The sequence below is a fragment of the Peromyscus californicus genome, unplaced genomic scaffold (genome assembly GCF_007827085.1).
Source record: "Peromyscus californicus insignis strain IS unplaced genomic scaffold, ASM782708v3 Scaffold_14__1_contigs__length_90479793_seg_2, whole genome shotgun sequence".
In the NCBI taxonomy this organism is placed as follows: domain Eukaryota; kingdom Metazoa; phylum Chordata; class Mammalia; order Rodentia; family Cricetidae; genus Peromyscus; species Peromyscus californicus.
Genome location: NW_026294436.1, coordinates 65,775,756 through 65,797,029, shown reverse-complemented (window position 1 = coordinate 65,797,029; position 21,274 = coordinate 65,775,756). Strand labels below are relative to the sequence as shown.

At 43.1% G+C, this 21,274-nt stretch overlaps 2 protein-coding genes across 20 annotated transcripts in view; one reads left to right on the top strand and one right to left on the bottom strand.

Annotated features, from left to right (window-relative positions):
• The window catches only part of Nvl (nuclear VCP like), a 126,157-nt gene that overhangs the window by 56,879 nt on the left and 48,004 nt on the right, over window positions 1–21,274 (top strand). Inside the window, exon 24 of one of the 19 annotated variants that reach the window (XR_008218022.1) lies at window positions 15,838–15,975. The exons of the other annotated variants lie outside the window; for them this stretch is intronic. The gene's annotated coding sequence lies outside the window, so the exon portion shown is untranslated. The remainder of the gene's footprint in view (window positions 1–15,837; window positions 15,976–21,274) is intronic. 19 annotated transcript variants of the gene reach the window in all.
• LOC128110077 (sphingolipid delta(4)-desaturase DES1-like) lies at window positions 9,187–20,329 on the bottom strand. Its single transcript, XM_052737836.1, has 3 exons — window positions 19,046–20,329; window positions 11,284–12,026; window positions 9,187–10,577 (listed from the first exon to the last, which is right to left on the bottom strand). Exons 1-3 carry the CDS (start codon window positions 19,125–19,127, stop codon window positions 10,431–10,433), a joined length of 972 nt encoding a protein of 323 aa, XP_052593796.1. The 5' UTR covers window positions 19,128–20,329; the 3' UTR covers window positions 9,187–10,430.

Sequence of the window (21,274 nt, the reverse complement as noted above, 5' to 3'; positions counted from 1 at the left end):
CACAACTCCTGGTCCCAGGGGTCAGGGAATATCAAAGAAGAGGGAGTGGAAAGATTGTTAAAGCCAGAAGATCGGGAAGTGTGCTGTGAGATTCTGTCTCCTAGACATGACAGGCTCCACCTATGATACATCAACAATGTGTCTGCCTAACCAGACCTGAACAATGACAATACAAATAGACATTCTAGTGCAAGAGGGTGAAATCTCAGGGGGCCCCATCCCTTAACAAAAAACGATAGGCAACTAATGACTGCTGAGAGAGAGAATTAGGGGTGAGCCTCTCTAATTGGTAATCCAGTAAAAAGTGACCTGTCCTGAAACATTAAACTGACTTAACAGGTTGTATGTGTGTGTGTGTGTGTCCGTGCGTGTAAAACAATAAAGAAAAAGCAAGCAATTCAAGAGGGAGTTGGGGGAATGGGAAGTGTTTGAGGGAGGAAAGGGAAGGGGGAAGTGATGTAATTATCACAAGGTTACCCTGACCTAAACCTGACAATGGTGTCATTGTAGTTTTTGCCTTTATAAATGCTGCATCCCTGAGCTTTGGGTCAAAAGTTCTTTGTGATAAGAGCCTGCTCTCTATCTTAAATAAAGAACTCTTAGTTGGTCTTATATACATAGTGGTCTATAACTTTCTTGTTTGGACTATAACAGATCAACTGTGCTGCTAGAAGCCCACAGCACCAGCACACCAGTTGGGGTATAATCCTTCAGAGCCAATTTTTACTGTTTTCAAGTGGATTCATCTCAGGTCTCCTAACCACTGCAGAATCTCACACATTAAGAATTTCCTAAAGAGTTTGATCATGCAGGGATCAGAAGTGAGGTAGTGGGAATCCCAAGACCAAAGTCTTAACCTCCCTAGAATTTGAGTTATGGATTACTAGGTGAAAAAGCAGGACAATCTAGAGTGGTAACTAGACCTGTAATCCAACCCTTGTGAGACAGCCTGGAGGATGCACCTGTTCAGTATTAACTTGGACTACATAGTTACTTTCAGGCCTCCCGGGGCTACATAGTGAGACCTTGCCTCAAAACAAGAAAAAATAACCCAAAAAATGTAAAGCAGAGTGAAAAAGTCAAGGTTTGGTGTGTGTGTGTGTGTGTGTGTGTGTGTGTGTGTGTGTGTGTGTGTGTGTGTGTGTGTGTGTGTGGTTGGTTTTGGTGGTGGTGGTGTCAGTTTTGTTTTGTTCTTCATAGAAGTGGCCTTTGAGCTGAAAGAACTTAGCATATGGAAGGGTTTGGTTACACTGAACCAATCCCAGTGTCTACACAAGGGGAGCTAAAGAAGCCCTGGATTCCCTGGAATCAAGACAATTTGGGTTTTGTGTGATATGATCCTCTGCTATGAGTGACTAACCTTCAAACCCAGAAACTGTCATTTTGATGATTTGCCCACACAAGGCACAACTTGTGGTTAAGAATCTATGACCTTGCCGGGCGGTGGTGGCGCACGCCTTTAATCCCAGCACTTGGGAGGCAGAGCCAGGCGGATCTCTGTGAGTTCGAGGCCAGCCTGGGCTACCAAGTGAGTCCCAGGAAAGGCGCAAAGCTACACAGAGAAACCCTGTCTCGAAAAACCAAAAAAACAAAAAAAAGAATCTATGACCTTTTCAGCCATGTAGGCTAAGCAGATTAGTTATGGTTTAGACCAGCCTGACATGGTTTTCACAGCATCTTTAGTTGGGGCTAGGCATTGCACCATGTGCTTTTAGTTCATTGAAGTTTCACAACTTTAAAAGTAGCTTTTCTGAATTAAGACGACTGAAGACACCCACCGACTGAGTGCAAGCATCTCAAGGGAATAAACCTGTAGTAGTAACTTTCTCATCGAGACTGCCAGCCCGCAAATAATGACACAGAGACGTACTAATTGTGAATGCTTGGCCTTAGCCTTGGCGTGTTCCTAACTAGTTCTTATAACCTAAATTAACCCATATTTTTTAATCCACATTCTTCCACATGGCTCGATACCTCATCTCCGTATCTGCCCATCCTGCTGCTTCAGGGTCTGGCTGGCAACTCTGCCTTTCTTCCCAGAGTTCTCTTTCTGCCCAGAAGTCCTGCCTATACTCTCCTGTCTAGCTATTGACCATTTACGTTTTGATTACACCAGTCACAGCAATACATCTTTTCACACAAATATCCCACAACATAAGCCTGTCACCTGAGGTAAGTGACAGACACTGAAGTAGCTGCAAAGAAGAAAAGCTTTGGGAAGCAGAACAGCAGGAGAAGTTCATTTTTAAGTCTCAGCTCCTGATGAGAGAAGTGAGGACTGCTGTGAAGGGGGGGAGGGGGGGCTCAGAAAATAAGAGTACTTCTGCATCAGGAATTAAGAGTAGTGGAGACACAGAGGGGTGGAGAATGAACAAACCACTCCCCAAAATCTCAACAGATTCAGAAAACACAACACAGGGCTCCTCACTAAGCAGGTTTGCAGTCTAACTGGGTAGAGACCCTGGGGTCTATAAAACACGGGTGCTGACTTGCATAGTGATTTGTGCCTGTAATCCTCCCACTTGGGTCTAAGGCTAGCCTGGGGTACACATTGAGTGCCACTTCAGTCTCATATAGAATTGGGCCATGTCTAAAAAACTGAAGTTTACAAACAAAAAAACTAAACAAAATCTACAAACGAAATATATTGGTGTTTGGAAAATCATCTCTTCATTGGACCAGCGTGCTGCTGCAGGAAGCCATTTTGAAAAACTCCTTACTGCGTCTGCAGCCTGCAGTTCTACAGACCAAGTAAGATCCCCTCCTAAGTGCTCCCTTAAACCCAGAGCAAGCGCCAGGTGGCCAGGTGATTATGCTCTGAGAGCTGCCCTGAAGAGTCCCTAAAAGTATGCGTCAGCACCATGGAGAGCTCTACAATTTTTGAACTGTCTGCACCATAGGCTGGAGTGAAGCTCATGTCCCCATCTTGGAGCCAAATAGAGAAGCTAGCTACCAGAGCTCCTGTGTAGGAAAACAAAAACAAACAAAAACCCAGCAGCAGTAGAGGACATGGGAGTGAAGTGTCAGAGTTGCTGTGCCCTGCCACAACCACAGAAGCTTGAAAATGCTATGCCCCTGGGGTGAAATGTTTGACAGTAGTCCTCTAAGGGCCCTGTAGCCAGAAAGAGCACCCAGAGCGATAACAGGCACTGCCTGGCCCATGAATTATACTGTATGGTTCCAACAAACAAATGCAGAGATCTACCCAGAAAGCCAAAAAACCCAAGGATCCATTCTCATCAGAAGACACTAACTCAGAATAGCCAGTAAGCAGCACCTCCATGGCCTTTGCATCAGCTTCTGTCTCCAGGTTCCTGCCCTATTTGAGTTTCTATTCCGACTTCCTTTGATGATGAACAATGCTGTGGAAATAAACCCTCTCCTCCCGAACTTGCTTCTGGTCATGGTGTTCCCTTGCAGCAATAGAAACTCTACCTAAGACATATAGAGACTAAATCGAAGATTAGATAGAGCAATTGAAAAGTATGCATATAGTGTTTTATTATGTGTTGCCCCCCTTCTCTTTCCTTCCCCCTTTGACCTTTCTTACTTGTTACCTAATTTTGTAGACCATTTTTGTCCTTTCTCATATTCTTCATGCCCTCTCTCTCAGCTATCAGTATAGGACATGGATTGAGAACAGAATAAACTCGATAAGGTAGAAAGGAATAATAAAGATAAAAAGTCAATGAAATAGAAATGAAAAGAATAAGATAATCAGTAAAACGGTTGATTTATTGAAAAGGTAAATAAGACTGACAAGCCCTTAACCAAACAAAAGACAGAACCAAATCAAAAGTAGAAAAGGAAAGGGACAATATTACTTTACAAGAGATATAACCCTTTAAACCCAGAGGGTCAATAAGGAATACCCTAAAATCGTATATTCCAATGTATGGGAAAATCTAGAAGAAATAGATAGACGTGCAGAAATAGATGGACTATCAAAAATAAATCAATGATGTTTAAACAACTGGAGCAAATTATAATGAGCAATAAAATTAAAGCAATAATAAAAAAGACTCTCCAAATAAAACCACCCAAGACTGAATGGAGTCACTGCTGAATTCTACCAGATCTTTTGAGAACTATTGAAGAACTAATATTAATCTTCAAATTATTCCATAGCACACAAAGGAAAGAAATGACTACCAAACTCACTTTATGAAGCTAGTATTAACTCTGACACCCAAACTGGAAGTACAGGTAAAAAGATGATTGTAAACCAATGATCCTAATGAGTATGGGTGTAACACTTAGCAATTAGCCAGACATGTGGCACATGCCTTTAAATGTAGCACGTGGGAGGCAGAGCTCTGTGTGTTTGAGGCCAGCTTGGTTTACAGAGTGAGTTCCAGAGCTAAAGAGTAAACCCTATTCAAAAACCACAAAATGGAAATGAAACAAAAAATAACAAAACATCTCAATAAAATGCTTGCAAACTGAAGCCAACAATACATTAAAAAGATTATTTACCATGATCAAGTTGATTTCATCCCAGGGATGCAAGGATGGTTCAACATACGCAAATTAAAAATGAAATATACAGCATTAAAAAATAGAGAAAAGTCTTATGGTCATCGAAATAGATGCAGAAAGGGCCTTTAACAAAGATGATCATCCCCTTCATGATTAAAAACCCCGAATTTAGAAGTAATGTACCTCTAGTGTGGTAAAGCTATAGTCAAAAATATGGTAAATGAAGGTAAAACAAAACATTTTTCTTTAAAATAGTAATGAGACATTCCTAGTGTCTCCTCTCTTCAGTCTTATTTAATACAATGTTAGAACTCTTAGCTAGAGTAAAAAATAAAAATGAAATTGACATTACTAGAGGAATACATAGGTAAAACACTTGAAGATATAGGCATAGTGAGTTCTTTCTGAAAAGGCGCTAATAGCTCAGAAAATAATAATAAGCATGCATTGACAAATGGGATTGCATAAACCTTAAAAGCCTCACAACAAAGGAAACAGCTGAGTGAAGAGACAGCCTATAGAAAGAGAGGGAATATTATCAACTGTATATCTGATAGGGGATTAATATGTAGAGTACTTAAATTTTTAAGTATCAAAATATTCCCACAAAGAATCCAGTTGATTAATGGACTAATGAAATGAATAGACATTTCTCAAAAGATGAAATACATACAAATGGCTGAAAATCATGAATAAAGGCTCAACATGTTTAGACATCAGGAAATTGTAAATCAAAGCTATATTGAGGTTCGATCTCACCCCAGTCAGAATATCATTAAGAAAACAACAAGGGCTGGAGAGATGGCTCAGTGGTTAAGAGCACTTGTTGCTCTTACAGAGAACAGTAATTCAGTTCCCAACACCCACATTGGCTGGGTCACAACCCCCTGTAACTCCAGCTCCAGGGGATCTGAGCCACTCTTCTGGCCTCCATAGGCACCCACACACTTATGTGTATTGCAATTAGTGAAGCAACTATGAAGATTAGCGTGTGTTTAAAAAAAAAGATAACTAAAAGTAGAACTCCCACAGTTTCCAGCTATACGTTTAGCAATCTAAAATTATGCAATACATTCATGTTTAAACCAGAGCAAAATACCACTCCTGGGAATATACCCAAAAGACTCTAAGTCAATGGACCACAAATATTTGTTTATTCATTTATTTATGATACTGGTATTAAAACTAGGGCCCTAAGGATGTTTGACAAGTGCTCTACCATTGAGCAATATTCCTAGCCTCAGGAACCCCATTTTTTGTCCAGAATGCCCTTGAGTTCCTTCGGCAGCACAGGAAATCTTGAACATGAGATCATCCTGTCTCAGACACTGAATAATTGGATAATAGATTTGACCCATGAAGACTGGCTTACAGGTGTTTATTGAAGAAGTGAGGTCTGTAGGAATGGGAGCTAGGTCACTGGAGACTTTTGTTGTTATTGTCCTCTCCCCCTTTTGCTCCTGCTAAGTGAAAAGGTGTCTGCTATGGCTCCAAAGTCAATGAGCCCCCAGTAGCAGAAAGCAACGGAAAACTTCTCATGGGCTGGAGACCTCTGGAGCTCTGCTCCAGATCCAGCATGTCCTCTTTTCAAGTTGGTTCTCCTCAGGTATTATTGCAGTCATGTTTGTTATAATTCCATCACTGGGTGAGGCCCTGTTGCCCACTATGAGGAATGTTGCACTTTGAACATTTGGTTCAAATGTTCAACATTTGGGTTTTGGAAAGAGTTACATGGGTGAATATGTAAGGAGGTGAGAGCCCCAAGTCACAAGTGAGCCCCCTAGGACTAGAGTTAGTCCTAGAGTTAGGGACATGTATGTTACAAAGAAGTATGGGGGCACAGGGTGGTACCTGATATCCCATTCCTGGTGAGTCTGAGGCTGGAAGGTCACCAACTCCAGGCCAGCCTGGGTTAGTTAGTGAGACCCTGTCTGAAGAAAAAAAAAAAAAAAAAAAAAAAAAAAAACAAAGAAAGAAAAAGAAAAAGGTACAGAAAAAAAAGAATTATAAAAAACAAAGCAAGCATGACAACATACGTGGATAGTCTGGACTGGGGGAAAGACTGGAAGGAAGGGAAGTGAAGAGAGACACACCTCTGAGGAGCTTTGCTAGATGATGGCTGAGCTGGCTTCCAGAGGGGACTCAGAACTCATCCAGTTAAGGCACCTCCTTGAGGAGTGGGTGGCCTCAAACAGCTTGAGCTACCTTGAAGGTCCCTGGAAACCATGCCAGACATTGTTATCTGCTGCTCCCCAGGCAGAGGTGTTGACTATGGCAGAGGTGCCAGGAGTTCCTGCTTCGCAGTGTGACTACTAGAATTGGTGGTAAAAATAACCGACTAGACACAGTGAAGCCAGAGGGATGGTCCACACTTTCCCAGTCAGAGAACTACAAAGCCAGCTGCCAAACGGAGTGATTAATATTCTTCCCTGCGCATCAGTCTTCCCAAGAACATGGTGTTCTGCTGGAGTCGCCTAGCACGGAAAGGAGATGGGGAGGCAGAGACAGGACGGTGACTATAGGACCACCAAGCTGTCCTGCCATGGGGCTCGAGAAGGGCTACCAGGGAGTGCAGCCTAGAATGAGGCTGGCAGGCGCCCCTGTTTTTCAGGGGGTTCTGTCAAAGCAGCTGTAGGAGAGCCGAGGGGCTGTGACAGCCTGCGCAGGGATTTCTGCCTAAAGCCCTTTCACTTCTTGGAATAGGGTTGTGCTCATGAGGCAAGTGATGAGGAGAAACGGAACAGGAAGCTCTTTCACATCTACTGATAGAAAGTAATCACCTCAGCCCATCCGACCAGAGGAAACAGCAACAGCAAATGCTGCAGTGTTCGGCTGGCCCTTCATCAGTGTGTTCATAGTTGACTTTGCTGCCTTCTGTGACTAACTTTAGCAACAGAAGGATGAAGTAAAGAGTTCTAACAAATGACTCTTCAGAACCTGAGTGGGCCAGTCTGTGCCTGGCTCCTCACACTCCCTGCTTTCTTGAGCTAACTCAAGCCAGGAAATAGCAACGTTAAGAGCACAGAAGGTCTCTCTCTGTGTTCATATCTTGTGATAATGTTTTACCCCCTTTTAAAATAACTTTTTTTTTGGGGGGGGGGCGGTTCGAGACAGGGTTTCTCTGTGTAGCTTTGCACCTTTCCTGGAACTCACTCTGTAGACTAGGCTGGCCTCGAACTCACAGAGATCCGCCTGCCTCTGCCTCCCGAGTGTTAGGATTAAAGGCGTGTGCCACCACCACCCAGCTATAACTCTTTTTGTCTTTGAGATTAATGTGTATGAGTGTTTTGCCTGCATGAATGTCTATGCACCACATGTATGCAGTGCTTGCAGAGGCTAGAAGAGGTTGTTGAACCCCTGGACAGGAGTTACAGATGACTGTTAGCCACCATGTGAGGGCTGGGAGTTGAACCCAGGACCTCTGGAAGAGCAGTCAGTGTTCTCAACCACCTAGTCATCTCTTCAGCCCCAAATTTTACACTCTTTAATTTTTGTTTTATATTGTTTTCAGACAGGGTTTCTCTACATAAACCCTGGCTGTCCTGGAACTCATTATGCAGACCAGGGTGACCTCAAACTCAGATATCCGCCTGCCTCTGCCTCCAGAGTGCTGGGATTAAAGGTGTGTGCCACCGTGCCTGGCTACCTTTTAATTTTTTTGATAGTGTTGCTTCCTTGAAGGCTGGGGGTGGGGGCGGTGTTGGCAAGCCTTAGCGCTATCTGACTGTGGGCACGTTCCTTGGAGTCTGAATGTCACTTTCCAGATCTCCTTTCCAGGTATATCAGGGTCCTCTTCCACACTGGGCCAGCGAGGCCCTAATTAGTCCCCCAAGACTTGGGTTAGAGAATGATTTGGTAGAGGCTGTGTAACACCTGTGAGGCAGCACAGTTTCTGGTCAGTACCTCCTCTCCTGTCTACCCATCCACTCAGGACGGTGACCCTTAGTGTAAAGGCCTTTGGTATGAGTCTCCTCGCCTAAGAACTTCCTCTGCCCTTTCCACATTACAGAGACTCAAGTGCCCAAGATCAACCCTTAGTGAAGAGGGGCTGAAGCTGATCAGTGTGCAACTCCGCTTCCTTACTGCTCAGGGAGACTTTTAAAACTCCTGTAATGTGCGGAGAAAGGAGAAAACACAGTGAATGTACAATTCCGTGAAGAGCTGAAGGATTGCCATCGGTGAGGCTGTCCATGAATTGTCCCAGGAGTCAGGGAGGGGACCAGCTTCCCTTGCCCACTGGCTTACTTGCCCATGCCTGGTTGCTCCAGCCTGGTTGCTCCATGGTCCCTACTGCTTCCTTTGCCCGTACTCCTCTTACTTTTCTGACCTACTTCGCACTCCCTCACCCCTCCCCTAAGGTAACACTCCAGGGAAGCCACTTTACCCTGATTTTGTCTCAGGGTTGGTTTTAGTAAACCTGAAAAATTAAGCAATTGCATAGGAAAGGGTTTTTCAAAGAGGAGGCCTTTGAGCTGAGAGCTGAGGATAGGGAAGGAGCTGGCTGTATTGGAAGCAGTACAGGGGGAGTGGAGGAGGCCCTAATTTGTGGCCATCTTGAGCATGGAACAAAGGAATGTGCTGGGGCTGGCCCACAGCAGTGAGTAAGGAGGGGAGGGGAGGACACAGTGTGTAAGAGGGAGGCATGAGCCAGATACTGCAAGGTTGCCCATCACAAATATGGGGATGTGTGCGATGTGTATGTATGTGCCATGCCTGGCTTCTCTTTCTTTCTCGGCTTTCCTTATTTCTGAAAGTCCAAGCTGGAGGCAGAAACAGCTTGCTGCATCCCCTGGATTGTGGGATGACAGGAGAGTGGAGGAACCAGCCATCACTGTGAACGATTTTCTTCCAAATTACTGAAATTCGTCTCAGCATTAGACACCCAGTTTCCAACTAAAGACACCACTTCCCAGCCCCTTCTTTCATATGCAAGCAAGGGGGCTCTTTGTGGATATATAACTGAAGGGTGTCATTATAGACAGTAGACAAGCCTTAAACTTAGAACAAGGGTGACTAGATCCAGTTCTGGTTCCCCACCACTATAAGAGGAAGCTGGCCAACCTGAAAGAATTTACTTCATATTTTGGATCCTCATTTTCCTTTTTCTTTTGATAAGGAACAGACCATTCCCTTCCCAATGTGTATATTGAAAGGAAATGTTGTTCAATTGAAGCAGAATGGTCATTCTCCCAAGGTATGCATGCACTGCTCTCTGAGCCTTTGGAAACGGAAGTAATAGGACTGGGGAAATGGCTCTGTGGGTAAAATGCTTGAGGTACAAGTATATAGACCCAAGAGGGTACCAAGTGACTCTCCTTCCCAGCCTTCCTGGAACCGTATTTAAGACTATGGGTATGTACCACCATGGTCTCTGGGACTTTCTAGTCCTTTTCGTGGGAAGGAAATTTATAGTTAAGTTTCCCCAAGTACTAGTGTAACCATATAACATAGAGAAAAGACAGTGAAATACAAAAACAACAACAACAAAAACAGTAAATGCATTTGATTGACAGTGCAATTGGTTAGCTTTTTCATTAAAGTAAAATTTAATGGTAAAAATCTTGTAGTAAGGTAGGCAATTCATGATGTGCTTACAAAGTGATAGGCATAGAAGAAGACACCACCAGGAATGATATAATTCAATCAGCAAATGCCCTGTAAGCAGAGGTGAGCACTGTAACAGTCAGGCCGACTGAAAACCAGAGTGAATTCTTGATATCACAGAAATCTGAGTTTAAATTGTAGCAAGACAGCTTCTGACCATCACTGATCCCAAGTTTAACCAGGCAAAAAATCAGGCTGGGAACAGAGCTCATTGGCAGAGCTCTTGCTGCGCATGTATGATGCCCCAAGTTAAATTACCGGTGAGAGAGACAGGTTAGGGAGAGATTTCCACATATTATTTATAATAATAAAGCTTTGGAGAGGGTTTTCTTTGGCTCTGGTGATATTTACTCCAGAACCTCATTCCCTTTTGGAAGCCTCTTCACCCTGGAGTAGGGACTCAATGTGTCATCCATCACAAAATCATACAATACTTTCCCCCAGGAGTTGTGATGGGGGAGTTTATCGTAGTATTCAGCTGCTATTTTCCTCACCTGAAAGTGAAAAAACACAGCAAGGTGAACCGTAAGTATTACTGAGGCCTCAAGATGACAGGTGAGTGTCTGACAGACAGAGGGACAAAATACCGAACCAGCCAAAGGGCAACACCCTTGCTCATGGTCCTTCAGACTCCCTGCAGTTCTTCATAAATAAGGACAGTCCAGATCACACGCACAATTAGGATTCAGAAGTGTTAGAAGATGTACAAAATTTATTACTTGGTAAAATAACTCAATTAAAAATCAAATTCCTTTGTAGAATGAACATCCGTTCATCATGCTGATCTGATGGGCTTTGTTAAGATGGATGTTTTTTATTTCATTCTTTGAGAATTTTATACATGTATGCAGCATATTTGATAATATCAATCCCCTACTCTTACCAGGCCTGACCCTGCCAAATTCTCCTTCCAACTGCATGTCTTCTTTTTATAACCCATTGAGTTATTTTACCAAGTAATAAGTTTTGCACATCTTGTAACACTTCTGAATCCTAATTTTAATGGCCAAATGTAAGAATCCAAGAGACTGAACTTTATTAAAATTAGGTTGTCAGATACTGGATATACATTATGCTTTATTTTTAAGTGAATTTTTGTTTGATACTATATACCAGTTTTCTTTAAAAATGAGCAAGTGAAGACTAATTTGGATCATATAATGATCAGAAACTAAAACAATAAATCAAAGCTTCGCTTACCTGTGGAAGCCGGCTTCCAGGAATACTAGGGAAGTCATGATGTTCGTTATGGTAGCCCGCATTGAACATGAGAAAGTTCAGAGGCCCATAATATGAGTTGGTGTCTTGCCCCTTTAAGAACATGTAATGGTCAGCTATAAAATGCCCAGAAATTGGGTTCAAACCCAGGCCAAGCAGGGAGGCTGCCAACATGTAGACTAAAGATTTAATTCCAAAAACATAGTAAATTATAATGTTAAAAGTGATCTGGGTCACATTATTGATAGTTTCCAGATAAGTAACTGGTTTGGGGTTGACAAAATAAGGTCGAAGAAAAATAAACAAAGGCTGAAAAACCACCCAGGCCAGCTTCCTGAAAGTGGTGCAGAAGAACCAGCCTTCAAAGTGAGAAGGAGCGTCCACATCAATGCCATCAGCTCCGAGGTATCGGTGGTGATCCATGTGGTACATTTTATAAGAAATCGAGTATGGAACCCCAATAGGGAGGTTAGCAAATATTCCAAACCAGCGGTTCCACAGCGACCTGTGGTGGCCAAATGGGAAATTGTGAGAAATCTCATGGATCCCCAGAGTCATTGAGTGGTCTATGGAGCTACCAAAGACAAAGGCCCAAAATATGACCCATTTCCATTCTAGGTCTTTCACTAAGTAAAATGAAGCCAGCTGGATGAGAACCATCAGAGTTATGATCCAGATGAGGTTGGGGTCAGGTTTCATCAAGGATTTTATCTCTGGATATTTTGCTGTAAGAGAAGAAAATACAACAAGAATCTTAAGTGGAAAAACTACAATTATAATTATAAAAAATTACAATGAACACACCTAAGAAATTATAATGAGGCCTTGGAGAGAGAGCTCAGTTGGCAAAGCATGAGGACCTGCGTTTGATCTTCAGAACCCAAGGGAAAGAGCTAAGTTTGCTAGCATGATCTTTCCTTTTTTCTTTTTGGTTTTTCGAGACAGGGTTTCTCTGTGTAACAACCTTGGCTGGCCTTGAACTCACAGAGATCCTCCTGCCTCTGCCTCCCAAGTGCTTGGATTAAAGGCATGTGCCACCACTGCCCAGCACTAGCTTGATCTTTTAATCCCCCTACGAGGGAGGCAGAGACGGGTGAATCCTTGGGGCTCACTGTCCAGACAGCACACACCTGATGCACACATATACATGTTAAGTAAAGCCGCCTAGGTCAATATTATACTTCCTGTAAGGGAATAATGACAAATCAAAATTGAGTAAAGTATTAGTCCCTTGACGAAATAATTATCATTTACCATTTAGTACTTTGATCACTTAATAAATAGTATGAGAAACACTGTGTACTATAATAAAGGAGTGTAGTTATTCATTTCCTAGATATTCTTGAATTTAAGTGACTTTATCCTTGAGCAAAAGACATGATATAGATGCAATTTAATATATGTAACAATTAGGAAAAATTAGCCACATTCTAAAAGGTATAATGTAGTTTTAACAAAACTCTGGTTGATCTGGACAATGCTGGAGCACGCCTTTAATCCCAGCACTCAGTAGGCAGAGGCAGGCAGATCTCTGTGAGTTTGAAGCCAACCTGATCTACATAATGAGTTCCTCAACAGCCAGGGCTATATACAGATGATGTCTCAAAAAAAATATTCTCAGGACATAGAAACTAATTTGGAATACTCAAAATTTAAAAAATCCCTTGAGCCTAAAACTTTAACAGGTAGTTTTGTTATTTCATCCAAAAGTTCTATGGGAAGTAAATATAAAACTTGCTTTTATGCTTATTTAATATAGATATCACCTATGGGGGTGTGCTCACGTACCTTGCATGTGCCAGGTTCTATTCCTACACACACATCCTTGAGCAGATCAAATCTAACGTCCCCTTTCCCACCTCTCCTCCACACACTTCCTAACCTCTAGCAACAGTTTTTCCATTTCCAAGTCAACTTGTTTTGGCTTCTACATGTGAAAGAGATGTGGTACTTATCCTTCTATGTCTGATGTTACATTTAACACACTAAGCTCTAGTTCCCTACATTATCTACAAATTATAGCATGTATATGGTTCTGTGTGTAAAGGTCAGTGTTGGGAGTTGCTCTTCAGTCACTCTCCACCTTATAATTTACATTTTTAAAGATTTTTATTTTATGTGTATAAGTGTTTTGCTTGCATGTATGTCTGTGCACCATGTGTGTGCCTGGTGTACATGGAGGTCAGAAGAGGGCATCAGATCTCCTGGAACTAGAGTTACAAGTGGTTGTGAGCCATCACGTCCATGCTTGGTTGCCCTGCAAGAGCAAGGACTCTTAACCTCAGAGCCACCTCCCCTGCTCTCCACCTTATGTTTTGAGACAGAGCCTGTCACTGAACCTGGTGCTCTCTGATTTGACTCGATTGACTAGCCAAAACGCCCCAGAGATCCTCCTGTTCCTGCGCCCCCTGTACCAGGGTGGCTGGCACTTGAAACTGTGCCTGGCTTTAATGTGGGTGCTGAGGATCTGAACCCAGGTCCACCAGCCTGCATGACAAGCGCTTCGTTGACTTCTAAGATATCTCTCCAGCTCATTTCAGTCTTATTTGTCATAGTGTGATGGGATGTTATCGTGTGTGCACATCACACTTTTTTATCCTTGCTGCTTGTTGGTGAGCCCCTCAGCTAATTCCTATCTAGCTATCGTGACTGCCACAACACATATGAATGTGCAGGCATCTCTTTTGTAATGCTGATTTTATCCACTTTAGAGATGCAGCAGGAAGTGCGGGAGAGGATTAGATGGAAAATTTATTCTTGGTGTTTTGAGGAAATAATATTTTTTAGAATTTTTTTGAGAAAGATCCATACTGTTTTCCATAATAACTGTATAGTTTATACCCCCAGGAGCAGTGTTTAAGAGTTCCTTTCCTCTGCATCCTTATCAGTATTAAAACAATGACAGTTGTTTTAGTTGGGGTGGGATATTATTGTAGGTTTGTCTACATTTCTCTGATGTCTAAGGATACTGAGATTTTTTTCATCTGTTTCTTGGCCATTTGTTATTTTTTTTTGGGGGGGGGTTGTTGTTGTTTTGAGGAGTGTCTCCAGATCATTTACTCCTTTTACACGTGGATTGCTTGGGTGTTTTGTTGTTGTTTTTAAGTAACCCTCCTGTATTCTAGCTATTAGTCCCCGTCACGTGACTAGTTGGCCGCTATCTTCCATTCTGGACGTCTGTCCATCTCCCTCTGTTGATTACTCTCTCTGCTCTGCAGAAGCTGCTTGGTTTAGTTAAACACTGTTTCTCAATTTTGTGTGTGTGTGTGTTTGCCTTTGAACTCCATTCTGGAAAATCTTTGTCTACACCAATATCTTCACTATCATTTCTTTCAGTTATTTCTGGTCTTACACTTAGGTATTTGATTCATTTTGAGGCTTATTTTGTTTCATTTTGGTTTGAGACAGGGTCCCTCCACATAACCTGGCTGGCCTGGATTAAAGGTGTGTGCCACCAAGCCCAGTTTGAGTCAGTTTTTTCTTTATTTCTTTTGTTTGTTTGTTTGTTTTTTGTTTTGTTTTGTTTTTCGAGACAAGGTTTCTCTGTATAGTTTTGCGCCTTTCCTGGAACTCACTCTGTAGCCCAGGCTGGCCGTGAACTCACAAAGATCCACCTGGCTCTGCCTCCTGAGAGCTGGGATTAAAGGCGTACGCCACCACAGCCTGGTGAGTCAGTTTTTTAATATGTTGATAAGAGTAAAATTTCAGTATCATATATGTGGATACTTCCATTATTTTGTGTGTCCACTTCAATTTTTCATCAATATTATGTGATTTTCATTGTTGAAGTCTATTATTTCATTGGTAAGTTTTACTTTGAGCTGTTTAACTATTTACAACTATGAGGGTGGTGACTGACTTACTGTCTCCTTCTCACCAAGTTTATTTTTTTTGGATACAGAAAAATTAAGAATTTTTAATTAAATTAAAATATATTTTATGCCAGCTGGGCATGGTGGAGCACACCTTTAATCCCAGCACTCAAGAGACAGAGACAGGCAGATCTCTGTGATTTCAGAGCCAGCCTAGTCTATACAAAGCAAGTTCCTAGAGAGCCAGGGCTGCACAGAGAAACCCTGTCATCCATATGAGTGTTTTGCCTGAATGTATGTATTTGTACCATGTGTAAGCCTCGTACCCTCAGAGGCCAGAGGAAAGTGTCAGATACCCTGGCACTAGAGTAACAGATGTTCGTGAGCTGTCATGTGCTGTGGGATGGTCTTTCTGTATACTGTGAATATGTGTTGCTACCAATGGTTAACGAAGAAGCTGCTCTGGCCTATGGCAAGACAGGTTATAGTTCAACGGGAAATCCAAGCAAAGATTCAGGGAGAAGAAAAGTGGAGTCAGAGAGATGCCAGCTCACTGCCCAAGGAGCAACGTGCCAGCAAACCGGTAATGCCACGACTACGTGGCACTACATAGATCAACAGAAATGGGTTAATTTAAGATGAGAGAGCTAGCTAGCAAGAAGCCTGAGCCATAGACTAAACAGCATGTAATTAATATTAAGCCTCTGTGTGATTATTTTAAAAGTGGCAGCAGGACTGTGGGACCAGGGCGGGACGGAGAAAAGTGTCCATCTGCAGTCATGTCAGTGCTGGAAACCAAACTTGAATCTTCCACAGAGCAGTAAAGCCTCTTAACTGCTGGGCCGTATCTCCAGCCCCAGAGGTAAAGAGTTTTTAAAGATGTCTTCTTGCTGTGTTGGCTATATTGGTCTCAAACTTGGGGATTCATGCAAACCTTCTGCCTCGGCCTCCCAAGTAGCTTGTACACAGGTGTGTACCACCATGACCAGCAAATCACCTAATTCTTGTATGTTGATTTTGTGTTCTGCTATGTTACTGAATTTGTCAGTTCCAATAGCCTTGTGTGGAGTCTACTTTCCTACAAATGTGACTGCCACAACACATGAATGTGCGGGCATCTCTTTTGTATGTAGTCACATGGGCAAACATAACAGATGACCTTCTACTTTCTTATTATTATTTCTTGTCTCTCTTTTGCCTATTTGCTCTTTTTAAAACTTCTTAGTATTATACCAAATTGAGCAGTGACTGGCACCCTGGCCTTCTTCCTGAATGCACAGAAATACTTTTCAGTTCTTTGCCCATTAAGTATGATGTTGGCTGGGCCTCACATAGGCTGTACAAACATCCAACCACTGAGCTACATCCCCAGCCCCATTCTCCTAAATCCTTTGCCAAGTATTTCATTCACAATAGTTCCCATAGCTTCTGTTGCTAAGTATTTCATTCACAATAATTCCCATAGCTTCTGTTGCTAAGTATTTCATTCACAATAATTCCCATAGCTTCTATTGCTAAGCATTTCATTTCACAATAGTTCCCATAGCTTCTATTGTTAAGAAGTAATTTTGTTCTTTTTCTGCCATCGTATTATCAGTTTTACATAAATTTTGTACATTTGAGATTTTTGGGTGTATCTGGTAGATCAGATATTTCTGCCAATTTTATGAAATTCTTAGGAAGTGAGTGGTTTTCCCTTGAAGATGTACCTTAAAGTGTCAGTTTGATATGCAATGTTGACTTTAGTTCCATTAGAGTATCCCTATACCATCTGTGGCTGTGAGTGATGACTTTGGCACAACGTATACTATGCAGAATCAGCAAGAGCCACTGTCCTCTAGAGTGTTATGACAGCAACGACATGCTAATGGTCCAAGCAGTGTGTTGTAGACAGCAGAGGGTGTGAGGGCCTCACAGTGTGGCTTCTCCTACAGTGCAACTGGTGGTCGGTGTAGGAGAGTGGGCACTGTTGAGGCTAGCTCTGCAGCAGCAAGGGCCTAGGACACTGTTGGCCCCAGCAGTGGTGAAGTGCTGAAGCCCTTGTCCTCTGACCTCTCAGAGGTGTGGGCTCAAAGAGGCAGCAGTGGGAAGCACAGCACCCCCTCTTTGGCACTTGCACCCCAGACACACTCTTTCAGCTGAAGTGCACTTTAGGAGTAGAAGCCATCTGAATGGAGCAGGGTGGGGTTTCTTTTCATCCCCTTGGTCCAGGAATGCCCACTGGGGGATTGTTTGTAAAGCATGAGATGGACTTTTAACACTATGCCATAGTATTAAACTATAACTATAGACTTAAAGTGTATGGATTTGTTTCTTCCCCCAAAGTAAAGACATATATTTCAGAAGTACATTGTCATTTTGATGATGTAATTTAAATGAACCCCCAGACTCTTCCTCCTTAAAGTTACTCCTTGTCTGTCTCCAGAAATGGAACACTGAGTAGTAAAATGGTATTTTTCATCAAGAAATATAAAGTCCATTCAGCTTTTTCAAGTGAGATGGTTCGTTGGTGATAAGTTTGTATGGAAAGGCTGAAGGTTGAGAAAAGCATCAATTAACACTCTCTTGCTTCCTTGATTTTCTGACTATTGAAGAGAAAGCTAAGTTTAAGAGTCAGTTTTTGTAAAGGTGGACATCACATGATTCTGAGGCAATATGTAGGTAAAGTATAGATAATAGGTACTACATGATATCTTACAAAATACGTACAAGTAAGCTGCAGTGTTGATGGAGAGAGAGAAGAAACCCAAGAACAAGACAGAAGTCTTATAAACGCTGCCTTAACATGAAACTCAAAGGTTCTCGCACCCACTAGTGTTAACTCATTCACAAAATAAGGATTTCTAACTTAGATACTCATAAAAATTGGGATCTGGTCTTTTTATTGGACAAATGGATGTCAAGAGACAACTAGGGAACTAATTTGTATAGCAGAGATCTCCGGGGGTTGGGGGTGTGCCACAGTGTAGAGCTGCTGTGTGAGACCCTGGGTTTGGTCCCCAGCACTGGAGGAAGGGCTCCTCCCATTCACCCCCGTCCCATTAGCGTCCTTGGTTTAAAGAGAACAGGTTAGAAGCATGCTCTTTGCAGACAGTCTAACCCAGGTTACATCCTCCTCCTAGCGCTGACCTCCTTCACTCTCACTGCATCTTCTAAAAGGCAGAAAAGGCAGAACACTGGAATGAGGAGAAGTTAGGCAATGTCAGAGAGAACCCAACTCAAAAGGCTGGTGGGTCATGAAGAGCAGTCTGGGAGAGAGGAGAGAATTCCCTGGGAACACGGAAGGGCCCTGTATACTCTAGTATACCTGGTTAGTCTGTGTTAAAGCCCAAAACAACTGTCAAGACAAGCCAGGTATTTTTGTATTTGGCTGGTCATCTGTGTTTCAGTTTCTTCACCCTGACAACCAAAAAGGATGAGAATTGTCTAGGAACTTCCCCTGATATCCCAGGTTTGTGGTGGATTCACAAAGACAGGAGATGTGAGCACACCAAGACCTGACCTCTCCAACAGGCCCTGGGTCCCAGGGTAGTGCTGCCCCTCACTGGGACCTACATGCATTGTACATCGTGTGTACCCCATTCTCAGACCCCAGGATCTCCCAGGACCACTTCCTGAGCCTCACACTCCAGTGGTGGGCTATTTAGAGAAACCACTGCCCACTGGACGTTCTAAGAGTCTCCTAGTTAGTGGATAAGGCCTGGGATGTCTCAGTCTGGAGATCCTTAACCTGAATCAGCAGGTTGGGCTGAGGGTGCTCAAGCTCAGGGACTGGCCCCTGCCTCTTCACCAAGCAGGCAGTTCATCTTGAGGATCTGTGAAGTCCCATGCATCCCCAAGCTGTGAGCACCCTGAGCCTAGCCCAGGCCTCTCCTTCTGTTGGGGGCATGAGCAGTAGCCACACACTCTGGAGCATATGCTCAAGATCTCACCCAGAATCTCTCTGCTCCTCTGTGCATGTGGTTCATCCGTGTCGACCCACTCAAAATCTTCCCGAGAAACGCGGCTCCCCATGGCTGGGCCTGGACTTCTCTGGGTTCTGCACCACGTCCAACCTCTGAAAGCAAAGGAGGTAGAGGATGTTACAAGCTCTGGTGTGCAGGTGCCTGAGCAAGGCTGAGTAAAATAACAGAGGGGCAGAGCCTAGCTTGCCCCGCCCACTCTCCCCAGTCACAGCCCTCTGGCTCCTAGCTCTGGGGCCAGACTAGGAAGAGGTGGTTAGCTATGAGGTTCTGTGGCTTGTGATCACCTGTGGGATTCAGCTCCTGCTCTCCTGCAGGTGTCCAGTGTCAGCCCCTCATTCTCAGACAAGATGAAAAAGGAAGGAAATGTCTCTGAGTAGACAAGGCTGTTGCACAGAACCTCCTGGAACTGAGGATCCTGAAGGGTTGCTGCAACTTCACCAAGTCAGGAGGATCCCCGCTTTAATACGTGGCAACAGCCCAAGCTGTGTATTTAGTTTCCAAAGTAAATGATCAGCAGACCGTGTGTGTCGGCTTCTAAATGTAAAGCTTCTCCTGCCCAGAAGGAAAACGCAGGCTGTGTGGCGCTGAAAAGCCACTGAACAAAATGGAAACATGATTTTTGTGAGAGGGAAAGCTGACATGGAATCTGTCCTTCCAATGCATGCATTTCTGTAACTAGCATCTCTCACAAAGGTCATGGAGATCTTCAGGAGGGGACATTCTTTTTCTAAAATAACTACCACTTCTGTGTCCAAACAATTAACTAGGACTAGGGTTACAGAAGGACAGGCAGCGTAGTTCCAAGTAAAAGGACATACCAAACTACACACTGCCCATGCCACACCACACACCCAGAGAACACAGAGATGCTGTCAGCCTGAGACATCCATAGGGAGCACTACCCTACACTGACCTGGGATCTTCAATAATTATGGTTCAAGGAACATAAACAAAGGGTAGCCTAAGAATTAAAGGCTGTCTAAAAGATGTATAACCAACTTCAATATGCTTGTCTTATTAAGATTCAGATGCAAAGATGCATACTTTTGAAAACTGATTTGGCATTTAATTTAGATAGATGAGGTGTTAGGAAGTTAGTGCTAAAAAGTTCACTGGAGAACTGGGCAGTGGTGGTGTATGTCTCTAATCCCAGCACTTGGGAGGCATAAACAGGCAGATCTCAGTGAGTTCAAGGCCAGCCTGGTCTACAGAGCTAGTTCTAGGACATTGGAGGCTACCTTATCTTGAAAACCAAAAAGAAAAAGAAAGGAAGAAAGGAAGAGAAGAAGAAGAAGAAGAAGAAGAAGAAGAAGAAGAAGAAGAAGAAGAGGAAGAGGAAGAGGAAGAAGAAGAAGAAGAAGAAGAAGAAGAAGAAGAAGAAGAAGAAGAAGAAGAAGAAGAAGAAGAAGAAGAAGTTGTTGTTTAGTGGGGATATAGTATTATGGTTATAGTTTCTCAAAAGGGTTCTTATCCTTTAGAAGCAAGTACCAGATAAATGCCAGGGAAAAGTACGTAGTTATGCTCTACTACTGATATAAGCTACAGTTCTTGGTGTATTGATATGAAATGGTCTCCAACGCATATGTTAAATGTAAAGCAGTAGGTATAAAGAGAATGGTGAGTGTACACAATAAATGTACTTGCTTCCTTGCATATGCAAACAATATGCAAGACATCCAAGAAGTGACTACATTGTGCCAGAGTAAGTAGGAGAGAGGATGAGAAGGGAATATTTCCCCACTGTGTCTAACAATGACCCTCCTGTCACTCCCCCCAGGGTACTGTGATTTCAGTGTGTACCACATTGCCAAGGCACCAGTAACTGTAAAGCAATTTCCCAGGAATATTTACTATTTGTTTTCTTAAAACCTGCAAAAGTTCTTCTTCAGTTACTTCCAAGTCCCCTCCTCAAAGCTATGTTTTCCTCACGGACTGAGTGAAGGTTCAGCCCACCGAGGATCTCTGCACAACAGTGCTCCCCACCCTGGGCTGTGCAGGGTGGGAGCACGTGAGCACCCTGAGCACTCTACTTGTGCACTGCATAAGGAGTAGCAGCTTTCCCCACAACCCCTCCCTGTGCCTCCAGTCAGACTTAGACTTTTCATTTGCTGTCAGCGCCCCTGATTCACACCAAGCCTGGAGCCTGCTGGTAACATAAACTGCTGCCTGCTTAGGCCATGTTCTTCATTCCCTCTC